The following is a 19,766-nucleotide window of genomic DNA, read 5'->3' as shown; positions in this document are numbered from 1 at the left end:
CTTCAATGGGGAACCACATTCAGTTACCTCCGCTACAGTCTGGAAGGCTACGTAGCAGCGATATATGAGAACCGGACAACACTGCCCTGTGATCACAAGCTATACTGTCACTACCGCTACCCTCGCAAGTTTCTGGAGGATGTGGCTATGCCTGACGACCAGTTCTGGAACGACATCATCGCCCTGACAATAACCTTGGTACTGGCCAAGGTCGCAGCGTATTTACTACTCAGATGGAAGATACAGTCGATGAGGTGAAACTGTAACAGTTCTAGTTTACCTAGAGTAAGTACTCGTAATTGTATTTATTTTTATACGATCCTCGCGTAGTCTGTAATTTCCCACAGCGATAAAGTGGTTTTAACGATCTAACATGAATGGAAGTGACAAGAACTGGAGAAGTTACATTGGCAAGTGAAATGTACAGGCTGTTCCTGAAATAAAGACTTTGAATCGGTATTCCTCGTATATAAATAAGAAAAGATTTTCCAGTAATTCAATTCAAAAATTGTTTTATTTTATGTTTGTGGTTTATATCAAAACATAGTTTATGTTGTTACCATGTTTTTACTACAAGAGAACAAGGACGCAGCCAGAGAGGGGGTCCAAGGGGTCCGGACCCCCTCAAATTTTCAATTTTTTTAATTACTTTTTTAGCAAACAATTTGAATTATTCAGTGTTACTGACATGTACTGCTTAGACGTTCTCAACATTGAAACGGACCAAGAACTTTTTAAGAAACAAAATGGGAAATGAGCGGTTGACTGCGCTTACCTTACTTTCTGTCCACTACAAGAAAATATGAGTCGTTTTGAACCCCCCCTCAAAAAAATATTTTCCTGGCTACGTTCTTGCAAAAGAACAGTATTTCATCAAACAATTCCATCCTTCTACTTTTTATTAGATAATTCTTTTAGCCAGAAAAATCCATTTAAAATGTAAAAACTGTTTTATCTATTCTTTTACTATTTACTAGGAATACACTCATTCATTACCTATTAGATAATATTTCTCCTATAAAGACTACACATCTGTAGTCTAAATAACTACAAGAGATTTAACATACAGCAAACAAACATGAACAAATCTAAAGCAGTAAATGAAGTGGTTAAAAATAGTGTTGAAGACTGAAATACTCCCTTGTTTGATGTTATGTCAACTAGCTTAGATTTTGAATGAAATTATTTATATTTTCATATATAAACAGTCTTTTTAAATATATCTTGAAATAATTCAATTATGACTTATTACATTCCTAAACATGGCTCAATTGTAATTTTGTAATTTGTAATTTAAAACTTACTTGCTCAATCAATGGGTGTTTTTGTTAGTATAATTTGTTTTATAGTTCTGATTTGTATACTCATTAGCGGTTATTTATTTTTATTTTGTATAATTTGTGATTCTTACTATTTACTATTTATATATTGTGTTGTGAATAAGATTTTTATAGACTTTCACGTTAGTTAGACTGTCTATTTTTCTCGTGTTTTTAAACTTATTTCCATACTTTATATGTTTTTATTTATACATAAATCAGATTAAAACAAGAGTTTTATTTTTAACTTATGTGTTTGTAAGTATATACATATAATGTATTTATATTACAACATAGAAATAGTGTAAATAATAATCTACTCATTTGTGTATTTCATTATACTTTTACATTCCGTTATTAACAATTGTACATTATTCATAAAATAAATTTTCATCATATGAAGGGCTCACATGTTATTTTATCCTTTATCCTATTATTTTAATCATTTTTCAAGAACTTTCTATAAAGGTTACCAACTTAGTATATTATTTTGTCTATTTATCAGTACGTAACATTTTCAGTGTTCTAAACCAATTTCATATTTAAGAGGGCATCTCTAATAATACATGCATTACAAATTTAGGGAAAATCCATTTATTAGTATATAATTAAAAGAGTCCTAATATTTCACTATATACCAAATTTTTAGTTTGATTGTTGCTTGGTAACATTTATTTTCTTGATTATGAAATATAACAATTCCTTATAGTCAAACTGGGTTTTAACTACATTTACATTTTAATTAAACCTTTAAGTAGTTCTACTATGAAATTAAAAAAAATAACTTGAATATGTAATTTATGGTCCGTAATAACTAGTATTGCATAACACATTTCTACAATTTTGTTCCCCCTTCCCAAGACTTGGATTCTATTAATGCCATTGACCAGTATACCTTTACTAAAGGCTTAAGTATCATAAACTTTTATTTCAAAATTAGCTGTCCTCGTTATAGGCTTGTTGTGATTAAATTAATTTGCTTTGACTTTACTTATTTAAATACTTACTATCTCTTGCCAGATTAAGTACACTAAAAGTGGTGGTAATATTACTAATTTTACCCTGCCCTATTAGCCAGCCTATTTTCAGAAACCTTTTAAAAACGTGTATTGTGTGTTCTTGTTGAAGTGATTATATGTGAGTTTTATAAACATGAGATCACCAATACATGTGAAAAACTACATAATACATTTAGTTACACATAATTAATTGTATGTACCATCAGTGGTACTTATAAACAGGCCCGTCAGACTCGGAAAAATTTACTGGGGCTTGGTATACTTTATAACTTGCACTAAGAACCTTAGCGCTGCTTACAGACTGACAGGATATTCTGGATGGGTAATCTTATTGAGTAGGGGCCGCCTTCTATCGAGATCCATGAGGAAGAATTAGGGCACTACATCTCAAAGTCATGTCTCCCCGGAAGAAGGGGAGGCCAGCTCTGAACCAGCTTCTCCAGTCAAAGCAGGCGGGGGATGGCACACCCTTGTTGAGGCTAGCAAGAACCTCTGATACTTAGGGAACGAACCCCACCAAATTCCAACAGTCATCTACCGCAGTAGACTAGACCTATCGAATTACCCTTGCACCCCAGAATCACGACATTTATGGTTAGTGATGTGCCGCTCCTGGACATCCATAAGGTTTCCCAGATTTAAGTGACACATCGGTTTTTGCTGTGCCCAGTGTGGGTTCAACTGGAAGGTATAAACCAGCCAGAAGTGATCCCTGCTGCGTCATCTTTCCCTTAGTTCCACCACTGGATAATAACATAAATGTGATATAAAATATTTCAGGTGTGTTCAACAAATAGACATTTCATTGACAAATAGTGTTTATTGACAAACAAAGACAAGTAGAGTAATGTTGCTCTCTCAAGGTATCGGGGTAAGTAGAGGTTGTCCTGTGAGAACATTTAGAATATTCTGAGCTGCCAGCACTAACATCGCCTCCCTGATTTCTATTGTGGCACTGCCAATGTGAGGTGTCAATACTTGAAACAAAAAGAAAAAATAAACTAACGTTTCTAAAAAATATTTAGAGACAAAACATGAATTTCAACATTAATTGTTTCAACATAGAATCTCAATGTAGGCCATGTCTTGTTGATTGAGATTCTCAGCGAATAGCTAACAACACAAAAATTGAATAAACGGCAGCTCTCAATGTGGGCCATGTTTTGTCACAGTAAATCTGCTCTAAATCACTTATTTATTATTCGATTTAAATAATTTTAGTGTCATTATATTTGTGAAAAACCCTCTAAAAACTGTTAATCTTGCAATAAATCGCTAGTTTTTAAGATATTCGAAGTTTAAAAGATTTTATGGCCGCCATTTTCAAAATACTAAAGATGATTTCATTATATTCTTTTCAGTAACTGGCCTTGTTATTATAAACATTTGAGTGAAATTTGGTATAATTTAATTTATTACTTTTTAAGATATTAATTTTTTTATAAAAAACCACATACAGACAGACAGATGGTAAACTAAGCATCGGAGACCCATGTTCATATGGTGAAATATTTTTGTCTTGACCTGAGCAATAACTTGGTATACATATGTCCAGAGAGTTACAGGACACCTTGTACATTACAAGAATTCTTCTATAAATTTAATTTTAAACTAATAATATAAGGACATCTGCAAATTAAGTAATTCAGAATCAGAGATCTTACATGGAATCAGAACTTAAAAACTTTAATTCACAATAAGAATTCATAAAGACAATAACTCTGAATGAAGTAATGGGAGACTATGACCCATAATGTCCAAATTTTCTTTTAATTTGCTGCATCAACAACTTATTGACTTCTTCAAAAAATAACATGCTTTTTGAAAGTCAGCGTGGGATATGAGATCTACTTTCTTTTTTTTAATGGAAAAGCTTATAGAATAATATTAACAGGTTACATATTGTGTAGGGTTTTAGTTAGTTAATCCTGTTTTAAAAATAACCTCTAAGAATACAAGCAAAGTTGTTCTTTCTTCAGATTTAAGAGACGCTAGTGAAGTGTTTATTATGCTGGGGAAATAATGAACTAATATCGTACATTACTCAAAATCATGTCTCTAAATTATACTTTAAAATAAATGACTGATGAAAATTCTCTTGAATGTGAAAACTTGATTGAATTATTAATACAATGTATTAAATATTATTTTATAAATAAACTTTGCTCACCACAGTTGGGTAACTTGGTGAGGATGTGGTCTGAAGGCAAGGGTTCTGGATACATTACATCAAGACCTGCACCATAGATGATGTTCTTCTGCAGTGCCTCCACTAGATCATCTTGATTGACCACCTCTGCAAAATAATAGTGATATATCCATGGAGTAAAATACAAATTCCAGTCAGTCATTGAAATAAGAAATTAAGTGCTGGTAAGAAAAAAGGATTAACATAATGTGCAAGACAATATCGGTCCTCCTCCATAGACTAGTGGTTATAGTCTCGGCTCTCTAACCGAGAGATCACGGATTCAAATCCAGGGAGGTCCAAAAATGTAATAATAAATAAATAAAAACCAGTGCACTTCGAAGCCGGCATAGCTGACGCTGAGGCTTAAATGAAATAAATATATTTTAGTTACTGTATTGATAAAATCGTATTCAAAACTCTGAATTTTGAACACTTGCCCAAACCCAAACTCTATCAACAACATAAATAATTGAGCCTTGCCCGAAGTTCTATTGACCTGAGTCAATAGAAACAATAGATATAATAGTGATATTCTATAAGTGTATGAAAAAGTATTCTTGAACACCTTAGAGAAATTTGACAAAGTTACAACACATAGTAAACAAGTCCTCTTTGAATAAAATATATCTATATTTTACAACTTACGCATTATTTAAATTAAACATCAGTTGTTAATTTGAGTTTCTTTCTTTGACTGATTTAAAAAAAAAATTATTTTTGGCTGTAAATAAACAATGAGACCCTTACTTTTGGATTTTGTAATAAATGGCTCATTAAAGAGTAGTTCATTATTAGATGAAGATTTTTAAATATTGTTACAGAAGTATTTCACCATTTTCAAATGTTGACAATTTAATTGGCAACAATGTGTATTTAAAACAAAGTGTGATCAATCACCAATTAAAGTAAATACATCACTAAAGAAATATGTGTATATTACATGAATTCCTTAATAAATCTAATTTAATTTCCAACTCAAAATTAACGTGCATTAAGATAAAATTTAAAAACAGTATAAATTTTACATCAATTCCACAACTTGTTGAGCAAATTCAAATTATAGCATGTTTCATAAAAAATAATAGCAGTATAATAACAATATTTACTTTAACATCAAAACCAGTGATTGAAATATTCAGGGCTCCAAAGCACAGCATTTTCGTGACATTTTGTTTTGATTTTATTCTAATTAAATGTCTTCATTTAAAGTTTACTTACCTCCACGAGCAGTGTTGATCAAGATGCTGGAGTTCTTCATAGTCTTGAAAACCTCCTTGTTGACTAGATTCTTAGTAAGGTTTGTAAGAGGAACTCCAAGAAACACAAAATCACTTTCTCTAAAGAGGACATCTTTTGTCACAAACTCTCCATCAACTTGTTTTGCTAGAAAGAAATTATAATATATAAGATCCTAGGTTAGAGACATTGTAAATCATTCATACAAACCGACTTAAAGATATAAATTCAAACATTCTTAACGAATCATATCATCTATAATTTCACCTAGTCTTACCTTTTTCTTTCAACTCTGATAGATCATTGTACAACAGGCGACCGATATCAAAACCTTTGATCCTCTTGGCTATGTTGAAACCGTTTGCTCCCAGTCCTATAATTCCAACGGTTTTACCAGAGAGTCCAGGTCCTGTCATCCATGTTGGATGTCCAGGTATCCACTTGTTTCTGAACAAACACAGATTTGTCAAATATTTTCAGAAGAAGAACATACAAGTGATTTGGGCTACCATAAATATGTCTTAAGAGAACATCATTACAATACAATACAACTGTCTTGATTCTTTTGATGCAGTGATGATTGTGTCAAGAATCAAGAATTTTACTAGTTTTTTTTTTTTTTTTGTGCCACATTAATCATTAACAATGTCACAGGATTGGCAGAAATTAGGCTACATCATTTTTCATATTTCATTATAACTAGTTTCTTAAAACTAAATTAAAGTTTCTTTATAACTAGTTTAAAATTTCCTTAGAACTAGTTTCTTTCACCTAGATTAAAATTTCCTTATAACTATATTAAAATTTCCTTATAATTAGGTAGTTTAAAATTTCTTTATAAGTAGTTTAAAATTAAATATCATTAAAATCATTTAGGTACACCTCATCAAATGAATAAAACGCTTTCATTTTCAGCCACTTAACCAAAACATTTTTAAAGTTCTTAATACACACCTTTTTGGCATTATAAGGTAACTTATTGAAAAGATTTGTACCAATGTAGACAAAGCTATGTTGGGACTTGCTTAACCTAGTGTATCTCACATCAATTAGATTTGCAGATCTAGCATTATGAGAATGTACAGAATTTATTAAACTAAAACAAAGTCAGATTTTCTTTGATATAAACTAAGCTCTGTAAAATGCAGATACTAGGCAATGTTAGTATGCCTAATTCTATAAAGAAAGGTCTGCAAGAATCTCTCTCATCAATGTTCATGAGGCAGCGGATAGCTTTTTTTGACATTTAAAAACTTCCTTTGCACCAACAGAGTTGCCCCAAAGAATAGTGCCATACAAAAGGTGACAGTGTAGCATTTAAGTAAACAAATGTAAATACTCACTCAACAATTGCTCTGTAGCCTTCCAACGTTCTCCGTGAGACTTCCAACAAGAGAGCTATGGAGAGTTCAGCAACTGCTGGTCCCAACAGTCCGGGAGTGTTGCTGACTTGAACACCTCGTTCTCTCAACAGCGGTAAATCGATATGATCATAGCCTGCTGCGGCACTGCCTACTACCTTCAGTGAATCTCCTGTACAGTCAAATAATGGTTTCACTTTCAACAAACTTAAAAACAGGAAAATCCAGAACTAAGAGCGGAAAGTCATAGTTACCAGCAGCGTCCATCATTTCCTTGTCGAATTTCGAGTGACCAAACAATAGCACACCAGCACATCCCTTGATATCTTTCAGCAACTGCTCTCTTGTTGGGTTTGGATCACCCTGGGATACAACCAGTTCAAACCTGCAGTGAAGAATTATATTAGTCATTACTGAACAGTGTATTTCATATTGCCAACACGACCACAGATTCATACTATCTAAATGCACATGGCGGAAGCAAACATGCAGGTAAGGATGGGTAGAAATATTAAAATTATAAGCAAAATAGCTATAAAATTATTTTTGAATATGTAATATTGCCTACACTCACGATTACTTATTTAATACATAAAGTATAGTTAGAAAAGTCCTTATTTGATTGAAAAGAAGAATGAAATTTGTTTTTAAATGATACACAAAGAACTTAATACTCACTTGTCTTTTAAAACGTCTAGTGCCTTCTGAGGTGTAGCCGGGTGACTGATCAGAATTTTAGGTCTTACTGGAAAAAGAAGAAAATAGAAAAATATTAATAAAAAATCTTGTTTACATATTGGATCTTCCATCTATATTAGTCTTCTCTTGGTAGCATATATGAGAGATGGTTGTATTAATTTATGAGAGCTATTAATTGATCACTCTCATGAAAGAAAAAGACTGTATACTATAATAATATTTTCAGATACACCTTCGCCACCACTACTCACTTTTTTTGTTCTCTTAGGGTAAGAAGCTTAGAAATTGCACATAGTCCTTGAAGAACCTTTGCGCTGCTTCCGGAGTGACAGGATATTCTGGATGGGTAAGGTTGAGGGTAAGGGCCACCTCCTGTCGAGATCCATGAGGAAGAATTTAGGGCACTAATCTCAAGTCATGTCAAAGTCAAAGTCAAAAGTCAAAAGTCCCTTGGAAGAAGGGGAAGACAGCTTTAAACCAGCCTCTCTAATCATAGCAGACAGGGGTGGCACACCCTTGTGTCTAGGCTAGCAAAAACCTTTAACGCTTAGGGAGCCCCAACAACTCCAACAGTCATCTCCCACAGTAGACTAGACCTATCGAATTACCCTTGCACCCCAGAATCTCAACATTTGCGGTTAGTGATGTGCCGCTCCTGGACATCCATAACATTGTACAGATTTAAGTGACACATCAGTTTTTGCTGTACCCACTGTGTATTCAACTGGAAGGTATAAACCAGCCAGAAGTGAACCCTTCTGGGGGCATCACTTACTTATTCATTAACTTATGTAGTTGGTAAAGTTTAGTAGGAAACTTGCTTAAGATTAAATTTATAATTTGTAAATTCTGTTAGGTCAGTGTTCTGATCAAAGGTAATCCAAACTTAGACATCTCACTGGGGAGTTGGCTAATGCCATCACTAGAGGTGGATTAATTAGAACCAATAAACAGAATTTGCTAGTGCTGTGCTAGGTCCAGTCAATGGCGGTACTAGACCCGACCAATGGATCGTGCTGTGAATATCTTTTCTGTGATACTGATATTATCGATTGGAGTTCAACATTGATCTGGAGTTTGATATCTAGTATTGATATATAAATTTAAGAAAATTTATTCAATAGTTATTCACCCCTAAACAATAAAAATACCTAAAAAAATAAGTGTATACAATAAAATGAACAAATCAACGATTAAAATTCTTTAAAAGAACATAAATATATTTCTGTGAATAGTTATGTGCTGTCTGTTATCCACTACTTTACTGACAATTAGGTAATATCAGTAATTAAATTTATACTTACGCATTATCTGCATTCGAACTCCCACACTGAAAAAAGTTACATTGTATGATTTTATAGTTTGAACAGTTGATTTGTATCTATTATTATTATATATTTATACTAAGCGTCTTCTATTAGCTACATCAACTAGAATAACATTTTTTAATAAGTAGAGACTAATAAAGAAGTAAATGTCCCTACGGTTTTTTTTCCTGTTAATCCCTGTGGTAAAGTGATAACAGATCTGCGTTTAATTTAAAAGGTATGAAACACGATATTTTTGACTTCAACCACAAACAAAATAGGCAAATAGACACTTGTGGAGCAAAATGCTATCCTAATTGGTATGTCTTAATAATTAGTTTTTATTAATATTTCTGAGATAATTATAATTATGTGATATGTTCTCTACTTAACATTATGAGTCCAATAGTGAAACAATAAGAACAATTTTAAACAATGTCAATATAGGGCAGTTTTGCCCAATAAGAACAATGATAAAATGAAACTATTTTAAACACTCAATGTTATAGAGTTGTAAGGGTTCAATAATAAAACAATTTAATTTAAAATTTATACACGGTCAATTTTTTTGTTTTATACAGTTTTTAATTTTTGAGTTTTCTAATGATGAAGTAAAAAATAGCTGAGGCTTTTTTATGAATAACTGCTTAAAAAAATAAAATACTAAAATGTGTTTGATTTTTTATAACGTGTTTCCATCATTCTATGATTTAACTTTTAGTGCCATAGGTATTTTTCAAGTTTTTCTAAGTTTATTACAAGTGTTACCTGCCAGTGCCAGAAGGTTTCTATTTTTCTGAAATGTGTTGGTAAATAGTTTTTATCTGTTATTTATTACACAAATTTAATGATGGTTTTATATAATTAAATAAAAATCCAATCTATTGGAATAAAACTAAAAAATATCCTGACTCATCATATTTTTTATTGCATTTAACTAAATGAAAAAGTTTTTGCCGTTTATTTTTCATTTGGACCGCAGTGATGAAAAAAAATAGCATTTATTCAATACAAGTGTGTACTGCCAGTGCCACTAAGTTATGAACACCTTTTGAAATGTAATAATAAATGGAAAAATTTAGGTATTTTTTATCTAACAAATAGAACAATTTTTGATTTAAAACCGTTTGATTTTACAGAAAATATTGAGTTAAGGAAAAAATACAGATATTACACAAACTAAAAATAAAGTGTTAAATTATAAATTGTATTTAGTTATTTAGAATATAATTATACAAAAAAAATATACTTACATGAAAAAGTTGGGATTTTTTTATTTTAAATTTGGACTTTATGGTGCTGTGAAAAAATAGCTGATTTCTTTTCAATACAGTATTTGTATCTCATCCAGTACCTCTGGCCCCACTAAGTGTAACATTTGAGGTCAGCACATCTAGACTGTCAAAAGCCACAGTGTAATAGTAAAATGTTCACAATAAAAAAATATACGCTATAATCATGGTTTTTTATAAAAAACAAATGTTTCTGAATAATTGGCACAATTTTAATGCCTAATTTCAAAACCGTTTCTAAATAAATACCAATGTTTTTTTTTGGATTCTTAATGATTTTTTTGTGATGCCCTGTTAACTGAACGTTGGTACTAAAAGTTCCAAATAAAATCGCCATTTAACATTGCCATTATGGAGTTAAAATCAAGATGGCTGTAAGATTACAAAACATTAAAATGATAGAAAACAACAAAGAAATTATGTTACAAAACATATCTAAGAAGCCTGGTGGATTAGGTATAAGTTTAATAATATTGTTGATTTAATTAGCCTTCTCCGACATACTGATTGAGTTTAAATTGAAAGAGCAAATCTAACAAGGGCATAACTGACTGATGAAATGTTCATACTAGCATTATCCGCTATAGTAACAGTGACCAAAATCTCTTGAAATACTCACTACGAGAAGAAAAACTGCAGTTAAATGCAGCAGAGGTGTAACGGTTTTCATTGTAAACTAGATGTTGAACTTTGGGTGGGGCTCTCTATATGGCAGCTGAGATGTTTACATAAGGTAGATCCAAATGGTTTCAATGACAAGGAAACTGGTTTGTCACAACCTGTTTACATGGCTTCACTTTCTTCAAGGTACTGTCTGTAGACAGCCGGTTCACAGTGTCTTCAATCATGTGGACACTTTCTGTTGTTCTTAACGAAAAACCACCATACCAGTGGTCAATATCAAGTTATTATGACATGTCTAATGGATGTTCAGTGAAAGTTTGTATAGCTAGAAACTACAAGTAACAATAAATATTGTACAGGGATAATGCTGCAAATCAAACAATCTACAGACAGACCACCTCGAGTACATTTCTTTGAATACCACTACAGCCAAATTCATTTTCTTTCTTAAGTATTAGCAAGATATTTCTAGTAATACCCATCTCCCTGAAACTAAGTATTTTATCAATAAATACTGCCTGGAACACTTTTAAACATCAATAGGCAAAAATCACTTCTGTCTATTGGAAACTAATATCTCTTATTTCTGGTGAGCTGGGGTAAACAAAACATAAGCATGGGACAAAAAACATTTTTTTGGGGTAACAAAACATTTCTCGAACAGGGAGAAAAAAGGGTCTACATCAAATCGTAGTGGCCTAACGGGCAGTGGCAGTGCTAGTGTTGGATGTTGAACATAACCTTACAACGGTGAGTAAACGAGAATATTTGTTTATTTCATTTCACGACTTACATCAACTACAACTAGAAGGATGAAGTCAAGAATTTCTTAGCGCATCGCGAATGTAATGATGTTTTTGGTTGAGAAATTGAACTCAAAATACCCTGAGGAATACTCCTCTTTTAAGGTTAGCATTTCCGCAGATAAGTGGGGAACTGTGTACAAATCAGAGTTTTGGCCTAAAGGTGTTTATATTAATAGATTCCACTTTAAGAAGTCTTTAAACACACAAACTTGGAAAGCCAATTCAGTGACAAAATTTTGAACAGTGATGTAGTTGCAGTCACTACAAATTCTGGTAATTTAAGTGTAAAATCTCCGAGGCTAAATATTGTCAATGTAAATAGGCCTAGCCTATCTCGGAGTGTTTGTGAACTGGGCTTTGAATCTGAACAGCCTTTAAATGTCTTGTATTGGAATGTACAGTGTATTACAAACAAAATTGATTTTATAAATCTAATGGCTAAAACACATCAGTCTGATGTAATTTGTGTTAATGAACACTGGCTGAAAGAACATGAAATCAGCAACCTTGCATTGCCAGGTTACGTTGTTGCATCATATTTTTGTAGAACTGTTAAAATTCATGGTGGATCCATAATTTTAATTAAAGAGAATCTGGACTTTGAAGTGTATGATAAGTCCATAATTTTTTGCGGAAGAAATTGACTGTGAAGTATCTGCTGTGATATTGCCTGGCTGGAACACGGTTTATTGTGACATTATATCGATCACCTTCAGGTAATATAAATTCTTTCTTTGACAAACTCCATTCTGTTTTCACAAGTGTGCATGGTGTTAAACTTAACATTATTGTGGCTGCAGATTTCAATATTAATTTTCTTAACTCTGATGAATACACTGTTCAGTTGCGTGACCTTATAAGTGATTTTGGCTTGCACATCACGGTACGTGATATCACTCGACCGAGTGGAACCAGTTCAGGGGGCTCTTGTATAGACAATCTTCTTACGTCAATTCATCCAGATCGTTGGACTGCTACAGTTATTAACACTGCGGTATCAGACCACAATGCAATTTTGTTTACTGCTTATTTGGAGTCTCATGAGAATATGTCTAAACATAGTAATATTATAGACCTGTAAATAGTTTTAAATTAGTCCATTTTGTAAATCTTATAAACCAAATAAATTGGATTAGTGTTTTACTGCTCCAAAGGTGATGTAAATAGTAAATTTAAAATATTTTTTGATCTATTTTTATCAGCATTAAATACATCTATTCCACTTAAATATATTTTGAATAAAAAGAAAAGTGTATGCTGTAAATGGTACCATGTAGGCCTTATTAAATTAAAACAAGAGTTTGGATAGGCTGTATTTTCTAATGACTAGCAGTTCCACTGGCTGCGAGACTATAAGGGGAAAGTACCACCAGATGAAAAAAATGTATAAATCTGAAATAAGAAAAGCTAAATTTAATTATAACAGTAGCCTTATTGATAACTCTAAAAATAAGACAAAAGCTGCATGGGATGTAGTGAATCAAACACTTAATGTAAATAGAAAGCCTGTACTAAAACCAAATGGGCTAACTTCTGTAAATTTTAATGAGTTTTTTATCGAATCTGTTGATAATATTAGTAATAATATACCACCTAGCAATAGTGATTATCATCTGTATTTGAGAGCTGTCAGTTCAAATCAAAACAATGTTTTTTAGTTTTTCTCTTTGGAGGAATTCACTGTGGAAAGTGTGTACACAGCGATTTGCAGCCTAAGCAACAGTACATGTCTTGATATATATGGAATGAATGCTCCTATTCTTAAGATAGCTGCTAAATACATTAGTGAAGTCTTAGCTTATTTGTTTAATGAGTCCTATAAGTCAGGGTGTCTTTCCTAATATTTTAAAACAAAACAAGGTTATTCCTGTTCATAAAAAAGGTGCCAAAGATGAACCAAAAAATTACAGGCCTATCTCTATTGTGCCAGCAGTGTCTAAAATACTGGAATCCTTAGTGCATAATCAACTTGTAAAATATGTAGAAGGAAACTGTCTGTTATCTACTAAACAGTTTGGCTTTAGAGCGAAACGTAGTACCATTGATGCAGTTCAAACATTAATAAATGATTGTCTAAATGGAGTTGAAATAAAGACTGCTCAATCTTTAGATCATTTGACATGTCTAAAGCTTTTGATACCGTTGTACATAGCATTCTAGTTGATAAGTTAGTTTTTTATGGTTTCACTGATGTTACTGGTGAAGTTTTTTAGATCCTACTTAACAAATAGATATCAATCAGTGTTTCTAAATGTTCATTTTCTCCGTCTTTAAATGTTAAACATGGCGTACCACAGGGCTCAATTTTTGGGTCCAACACTGTTTATTTTGTACATAAATGACCTGCCTTTTAATTTAAGTTCTGTTGGTGCTAGTAGTTACCTGTTTGCTGATGATTTAGGTGTGTATGTTAAAAAAAAGAGCCTTGAAGTCATGAGATCAGTTCTTAAGCCAGCAAACCAGAGTAATAAATGATTGGTGCGCTGCTAACAAGCTTTGTATTAACATGGAGAAGGTTGTTGACTTACCTGTTAGTTTAAGTCACTTTGATGTTACCAGTAGTTTTAAAATTTCTTGGAATTAATATTCAATCTAATTTAAAATGGGAAAATCACATAAACATCTTATCTACTCGTGTTAGCAAGGGTATATTTGTACTTAGGATACTGAAAGATAGTGTAGGCACAGATACCTTATTATGTGTTTATTATGCATACATTCACAGCCTATTGTCCTATGGCACTTCCCTCTGGGGCAATTATCATGGAGCTCAGAGACTTTTTGTGTTGCAAAAAAGGTCCATCAGATTAATATGTGGGGTATCAAGCTAGAACACATTGTAAACCTCTCTTTATAAAATCAAGAATTCTTTTCCCCTGCCATCTATTTATGTATTGTCTGTTTTAATGTACATAAGAAACAATTTGTCTACTCTTGAGGATTACACCTCAGTACATGAACACAACACAAGATACAGGCAACATTTGTGTGACAAAGAGGTGTTGTTATACTCTCACTCTCAAAATAGTTTTCGTCTACCAAGGGATTAAAATGTATAATTGTTTACCACAACATCTTAAGGTGCTGCCTGTAAACAAATTTAAGAATAGTATTAAGCATATTTTATTGGATGAATGTCTGTACAGTGTTCAAGAGTATTATGACATAAAACTTTCTTAATTATTGACTGTTATTAATTGTTTGTAACTTATTAATTTATTGTTGTTGTTGTTGACACTTGTCCTGCATTCTGTAATGTGTAATGACAAATAAAGGAATCTGAATCTAAGAGTGTGCAAAAACAAAATTTAATGTACGTTATCTCTAACTCAGACTCAAAGTCTGATGCCCTAGACAGTTCAAGATCCTTTTTATTAGTCTTTTAGAATAGAGTACATGGTAGTTTTTACTTTCAAAGCAACTTCACTTCTGCAGGAAAACTGTGTGCAAATAGCCAGTTTAGTGTGGCTATGCTTCAATAGTGCTTTGGTACTAAATCTTTTGCTCTGAGTTGTAAATCATCTCAAAATTTTGAAATACATAGCTCCATTACAATATTATGAAAATTAATGAATTATTTATTATTATTATTGAAGCTTGTTTAGTATAAAATTATCAATACTATTGTATTTTGTATTTAAATTACTGTCTCTGTTGTTTACTGCTAGATAACATGCAGCAAGATAACAGAAATGGCAAAGTGTTCTGCAATTGCAACAGAATTTATTTAGCATTGTATGGTGACACTTCTGCTCATAGAATATTATACAGACAAAATAACTGAGTAGTTCAAAAACTAACTGCACTTCCTCAAGAAAATTGACATTTTATGGCTAAATTAGAATGCATCCAATAATTAAACAAACTTTTGAAATGTAAAGTAACTCTTGCTAATCTATACTTTTGAATATTACATAAATGTTGAGTATGTAAGAAAGGTTTATTAATATGAATTACAAGGATAGTTGAATGTGTTTTTATTTAATGTGTTCCATTAATTACCATTTTTAAATCAATATAAATTCAGAATTTTATACTTGAAAATTATGTGCAAAAGTTTATAAATAGGAAGTATTAAAACCAAAAAGATTCAATTAATTAACTTTCAAAGGTATACAATCCATTTGTTTTTAATATATTGTGATTTATATATTCAGTAATATAATAACATATATTTGTACATTAATAAGGGATAATATTACAATTATGTTTTTTAAGTTCTGAATTTGAAATTTAGGTTGAACAGGTAATTAATTGCTGCATATGTTTTAATGTTGTCTTTTCAGTTTTTCTTACATGTTTTTTTGTATTAATGTTAAATATCTGAGCTAAATTTCAGATTTACATTTTATTTATACAAAGGAACTTTTTAAAACCTAGGAACTTCATGTTGAGTGACAGTGAGTGATCAACTGTATACAGGGTGTTCAGTAAAAGTGTTCCAATACTTTGTGATTTTGTTCTACACATAAAAATTAGCAAAATAAATCATATGAAGGTATGTCCTAGAAATTTTTGTTTTCCGTCTATCTATCTATATGTTCAAAAAATTATATCTTTTGAACCAATTAAGATAAAGTTATGAAAGTTGAGAATTGTATTAACCTTTGGTAGACCTTATTGAAAATAAAATATTAACAAAATCCTTTAATCGTTTCAAAATGGTGTCTGTTTAAAATTTTAAAGTCAAATAACAAAAAATCCCCGGTATAGTTATAAAAAATTTATAGAATACCAAGTACCTTTTCATTTTTATATCGATTACAACGGTACTTTTTCCAACGATATCAATCAACACATAAACGAGCATGGCCACTTTAAAGATACAATTGCACAAGCCAGGAGCAACAAACAACTAATACCTCTCAACTGGGACATGTTTGGTACATGAGATTAGAAGAGTTGTGAACAATAATACAGGCTCAAACAAACAACCTGTTTCCTGCTGCTTTGGTGACTGGGTGTGCTGACTTTATCAGCTGTTTTAATATCAGATCAAAGATAACTGTTCCAGAAGATAAGTTTGGACCACAGGAATAAACTGGTCCCTTTATACCTATTCCTAATTTGGTGCAACTGCAGTAAGCGTGAAAATGAAACTGTGGTGTCAATTCTAAATAAGCATCTCGTTGTCCTAGTTGTACTTGTCAACTTAATCCATCTCAACCATCTGTAATGGTAAGTTAAAGTTTTTAAATAAATTTAAACATGCTTTACTTAAACAATGATTAATTCTTTAAGCCATCACTGTACAACATTTGAATAAATTAGACGCAATTTTAAACTTTATGTTATGTAAATTTTTATTTCGTCTCATAAGGAACGACTTGTGTACCAAATTGTATAAACTAACCAGCTGTCTTTTCCACACACTTGTATACTAAGGCATTATTGTGTAATAGAATTTTTGAACACATATTATTAATAAAAACAAAACAAAAATCTGTCATTATTTGTTTGTTTCAAATTTATATAGAAACATTTTTCACCTTGCACTCAAATTTGCCATTTGATAATTTTAGATACACAAGCTATTTAGTGCTGTATTTTGGTTTTTACATTTAACAAAACATTTAAAAACATTTAATCAACATATATTGCACTTTAAATGAATAGTTGTGACATTCATAAAACTTGACTGCAACCTGGTTACTAAATAGGTAACATGATTTTGTTTTACTTGATTAGCTTAAAAAGTTTATAAATAGAGTTAGAATAGCATATTTATAAATAAATTGTGATGTTGAGAATTTTATTAATTTTGAACTAATGCATAACGAAATACAGATGGAATTTATAACAATATGATATGTGAAGGAATGATTAAAACAATTTAATTTCAAAGTTGTGTAAGTATAACAAATTTTGTTTATTTAGTTCAGTAATTATTGCTAATTTGGCTAACTCAAACAATCTTTTGTGGTATTTGCACAGTCAATAATTATACTCCAGGTTGCCACCAAAATATTACTTAAAATTCAAATATTGTTTGTGGTACTTATTAATTTGAAAAATACATCACAGTTTAACCCTTTTAGTGCCATAGGTATTTTACAAGTTGTGCTCTACCACTGTCAAGCATTTATTACAAGTGCCAAAGGGTTTCTATCCCTTTTTGGAATGTGTTAGTAAATAATTTGTATCTCTGTTATTAATTTGTTACACAAATTTAATGTTTTTGCCAAATTATAGATAAAAATCCAATCTATTGGAATAAAATACTAAACATAGCCTGACTTGAATACAAATACTTGGCTACTTTCTCTAGTAAAGATGTTTTGCTGACAGCTTATTATGGGTGCTTCTACACTTACATGAGTTATGGCTTGATCATATGGGGTCATGAATCCACTAAGACTAAAGCCTTGTTTACCCTCCAGAAGAAAGCCATAAGAGTGATATGTGGACTCAATCGTTCTCAGTCATGTAGAGGTTTTTTTTTAGACAAAATAAATTGTTGACGTTTCCTAGTCTATATATACTGGAATGTTTGACATTTGTCTTTAAAAACAAACACCTTTTTCCAGTACAACAGTCAAATTATAATCTCCGCGGTACAAATTCCTTAACTCTTCCAAAACATTCAACAACATTCTTTGAAAAACAAACCCTTTACTCTTGCATAAAATTTTTCAATAACTTGCCATCTGGGTTCAAGGAGGCCAACACTTCAATATCATTTAGGAGGAAGATAAAGTGCTTGTTATCTGAAAAGGAATATTATAGTACTAATTGTTTTCTAATTGATAAGGACCTTTAGTTATTTTTAGAAACTAGGCTAGTTCATTTTCAATGTACACTGACGATTGTTATGCATGTAAATGTCTTCAACAATAAAAATAATTTGATTTGATTTGATTTGATACTTTTCATTCCAACAAAATTTATTAACATGAAAAAGTTTTTGTTTTTGGATCTCCTTATGGTGATGGAAAAAATCGCTGGGCTCTATTCAATAAATTTACTGTGAAATACACTAAATTATGAACACTCTGCTGAAATGTAATAGTAAAATGTTCACAAATAAAAAAATGTGTGACATTTTTTTAGAAATATACCAACTGGCACAGTTTTGAATTATTAAAAACAGTTCAAAATTTTGCACAAAATATCAAATTAAGGAAAAATAAATTGCAAAATTTATCTAGTTTTTCAAATGGGATAACACTAACAAAAAATAACCCCTAAAAACTTAGCAGTGATGAAAAGGAAAACACTTGGGATACAAACCCTTTATGTATTTTCCGCACATAAATGTTGATTTTCTTCTCTTTCCACCAGCCTTTGTGCTGGCTGCACTACAAATACAGTAGTTCTTCCCCCTGCCCTTGGGAATATTTTCAAAATACATGTCAGGATTTGTATCTCCTCCAGGACCTCTGGCAGGACGCTTTGGTGAAACATTTGTTAGTCAGCCACATTTGGTCTAGACTCTTGTTTTAAAAGCCACAGTCTTATAGTGTACTGTGTGTATACTTTGTAATAAAATCTTATACATGCATAGTATAATCATGGTTTTTATGCAAAAACACATGTTTATGAATAACAAAATGTTGCTATTTAAATAAAAAATATTTATTTTTCAATTTTTAATTATTTTCTTTTGTAACGCCAAGTAAACATGACATCGGCACTAAAAAGGTTAAATCATAATATAGACTAAAAGGTAAAACAACTAAATCAAACCTAAAAATATAAAACTGTTAATAAGATTCATATTCAAGATAACGGCCATACATTAAACATCTATTATCACATTTTATATTTATTGTTTTTGTTGTTGGTTATAATAAGGTACTGTTGTTACGGACAAATTCATAGTTTGCGTACCGGTAACACACTTAATAACTTTTCACTATTAAAGCTTCTTATTTATTATTAGTGTAAATTAAGGACTGAGCATGCTGTTATC

General features: G+C 31.5%; 2 protein-coding genes across 4 annotated transcripts in view; one reads left to right on the top strand and one right to left on the bottom strand.

Moving 5' to 3' along the window:
• LOC124356606 (ATP-binding cassette subfamily G member 4-like) overlaps positions 1 to 1,721 on the top strand; it is a 43,352-nt gene extending 41,631 nt beyond the window's left edge. The window contains 1 exon segment of the mRNA XM_046807711.1: positions 1 to 1,721. Coding sequence (XP_046663667.1) covers positions 1 to 258 — 258 coding nt within the window. The 3' untranslated portion in view covers positions 259 to 1,721.
• Positions 1,722 to 3,138: 1,417 nt separating this feature from the next.
• Positions 3,139 to 19,766, bottom strand: part of LOC124356604 (glyoxylate reductase/hydroxypyruvate reductase-like) — a 32,013-nt gene continuing 15,385 nt past the window's right edge. The window contains exons 1-9 of one of the 3 annotated variants that reach the window (XM_046807707.1): positions 16,597 to 16,721; positions 9,130 to 9,155; positions 7,805 to 7,871; positions 7,381 to 7,511; positions 7,109 to 7,298; positions 6,043 to 6,212; positions 5,748 to 5,912; positions 4,509 to 4,634; positions 3,139 to 3,315 (exon numbers count right to left, since the gene is read on the bottom strand). In XM_046807707.1, coding sequence (XP_046663663.1) covers positions 3,197 to 3,315; positions 4,509 to 4,634; positions 5,748 to 5,912; positions 6,043 to 6,212; positions 7,109 to 7,298; positions 7,381 to 7,511; positions 7,805 to 7,871; positions 9,130 to 9,155; positions 16,597 to 16,664 — 1,062 coding nt within the window. In that variant the 5' untranslated portion in view covers positions 16,665 to 16,721 and the 3' untranslated portion in view covers positions 3,139 to 3,196. Of the gene's footprint in view, positions 3,316 to 4,508; positions 4,635 to 5,747; positions 5,913 to 6,042; positions 6,213 to 7,108; positions 7,299 to 7,380; positions 7,512 to 7,804; positions 7,872 to 9,129; positions 9,156 to 11,043; positions 11,254 to 16,596; positions 16,722 to 19,766 lie in introns of those variants that run through there. The other 2 variants (XM_046807709.1, XM_046807708.1) reach the window with 2 other exon arrangements.

Source organism: Homalodisca vitripennis, chromosome 3 (genome assembly GCF_021130785.1).
Source record: "Homalodisca vitripennis isolate AUS2020 chromosome 3, UT_GWSS_2.1, whole genome shotgun sequence".
Taxonomy (NCBI): Eukaryota; Metazoa; Arthropoda; class Insecta; order Hemiptera; family Cicadellidae; genus Homalodisca; species Homalodisca vitripennis.
This window is presented reverse-complemented; position numbering and strand designations above follow the sequence as displayed.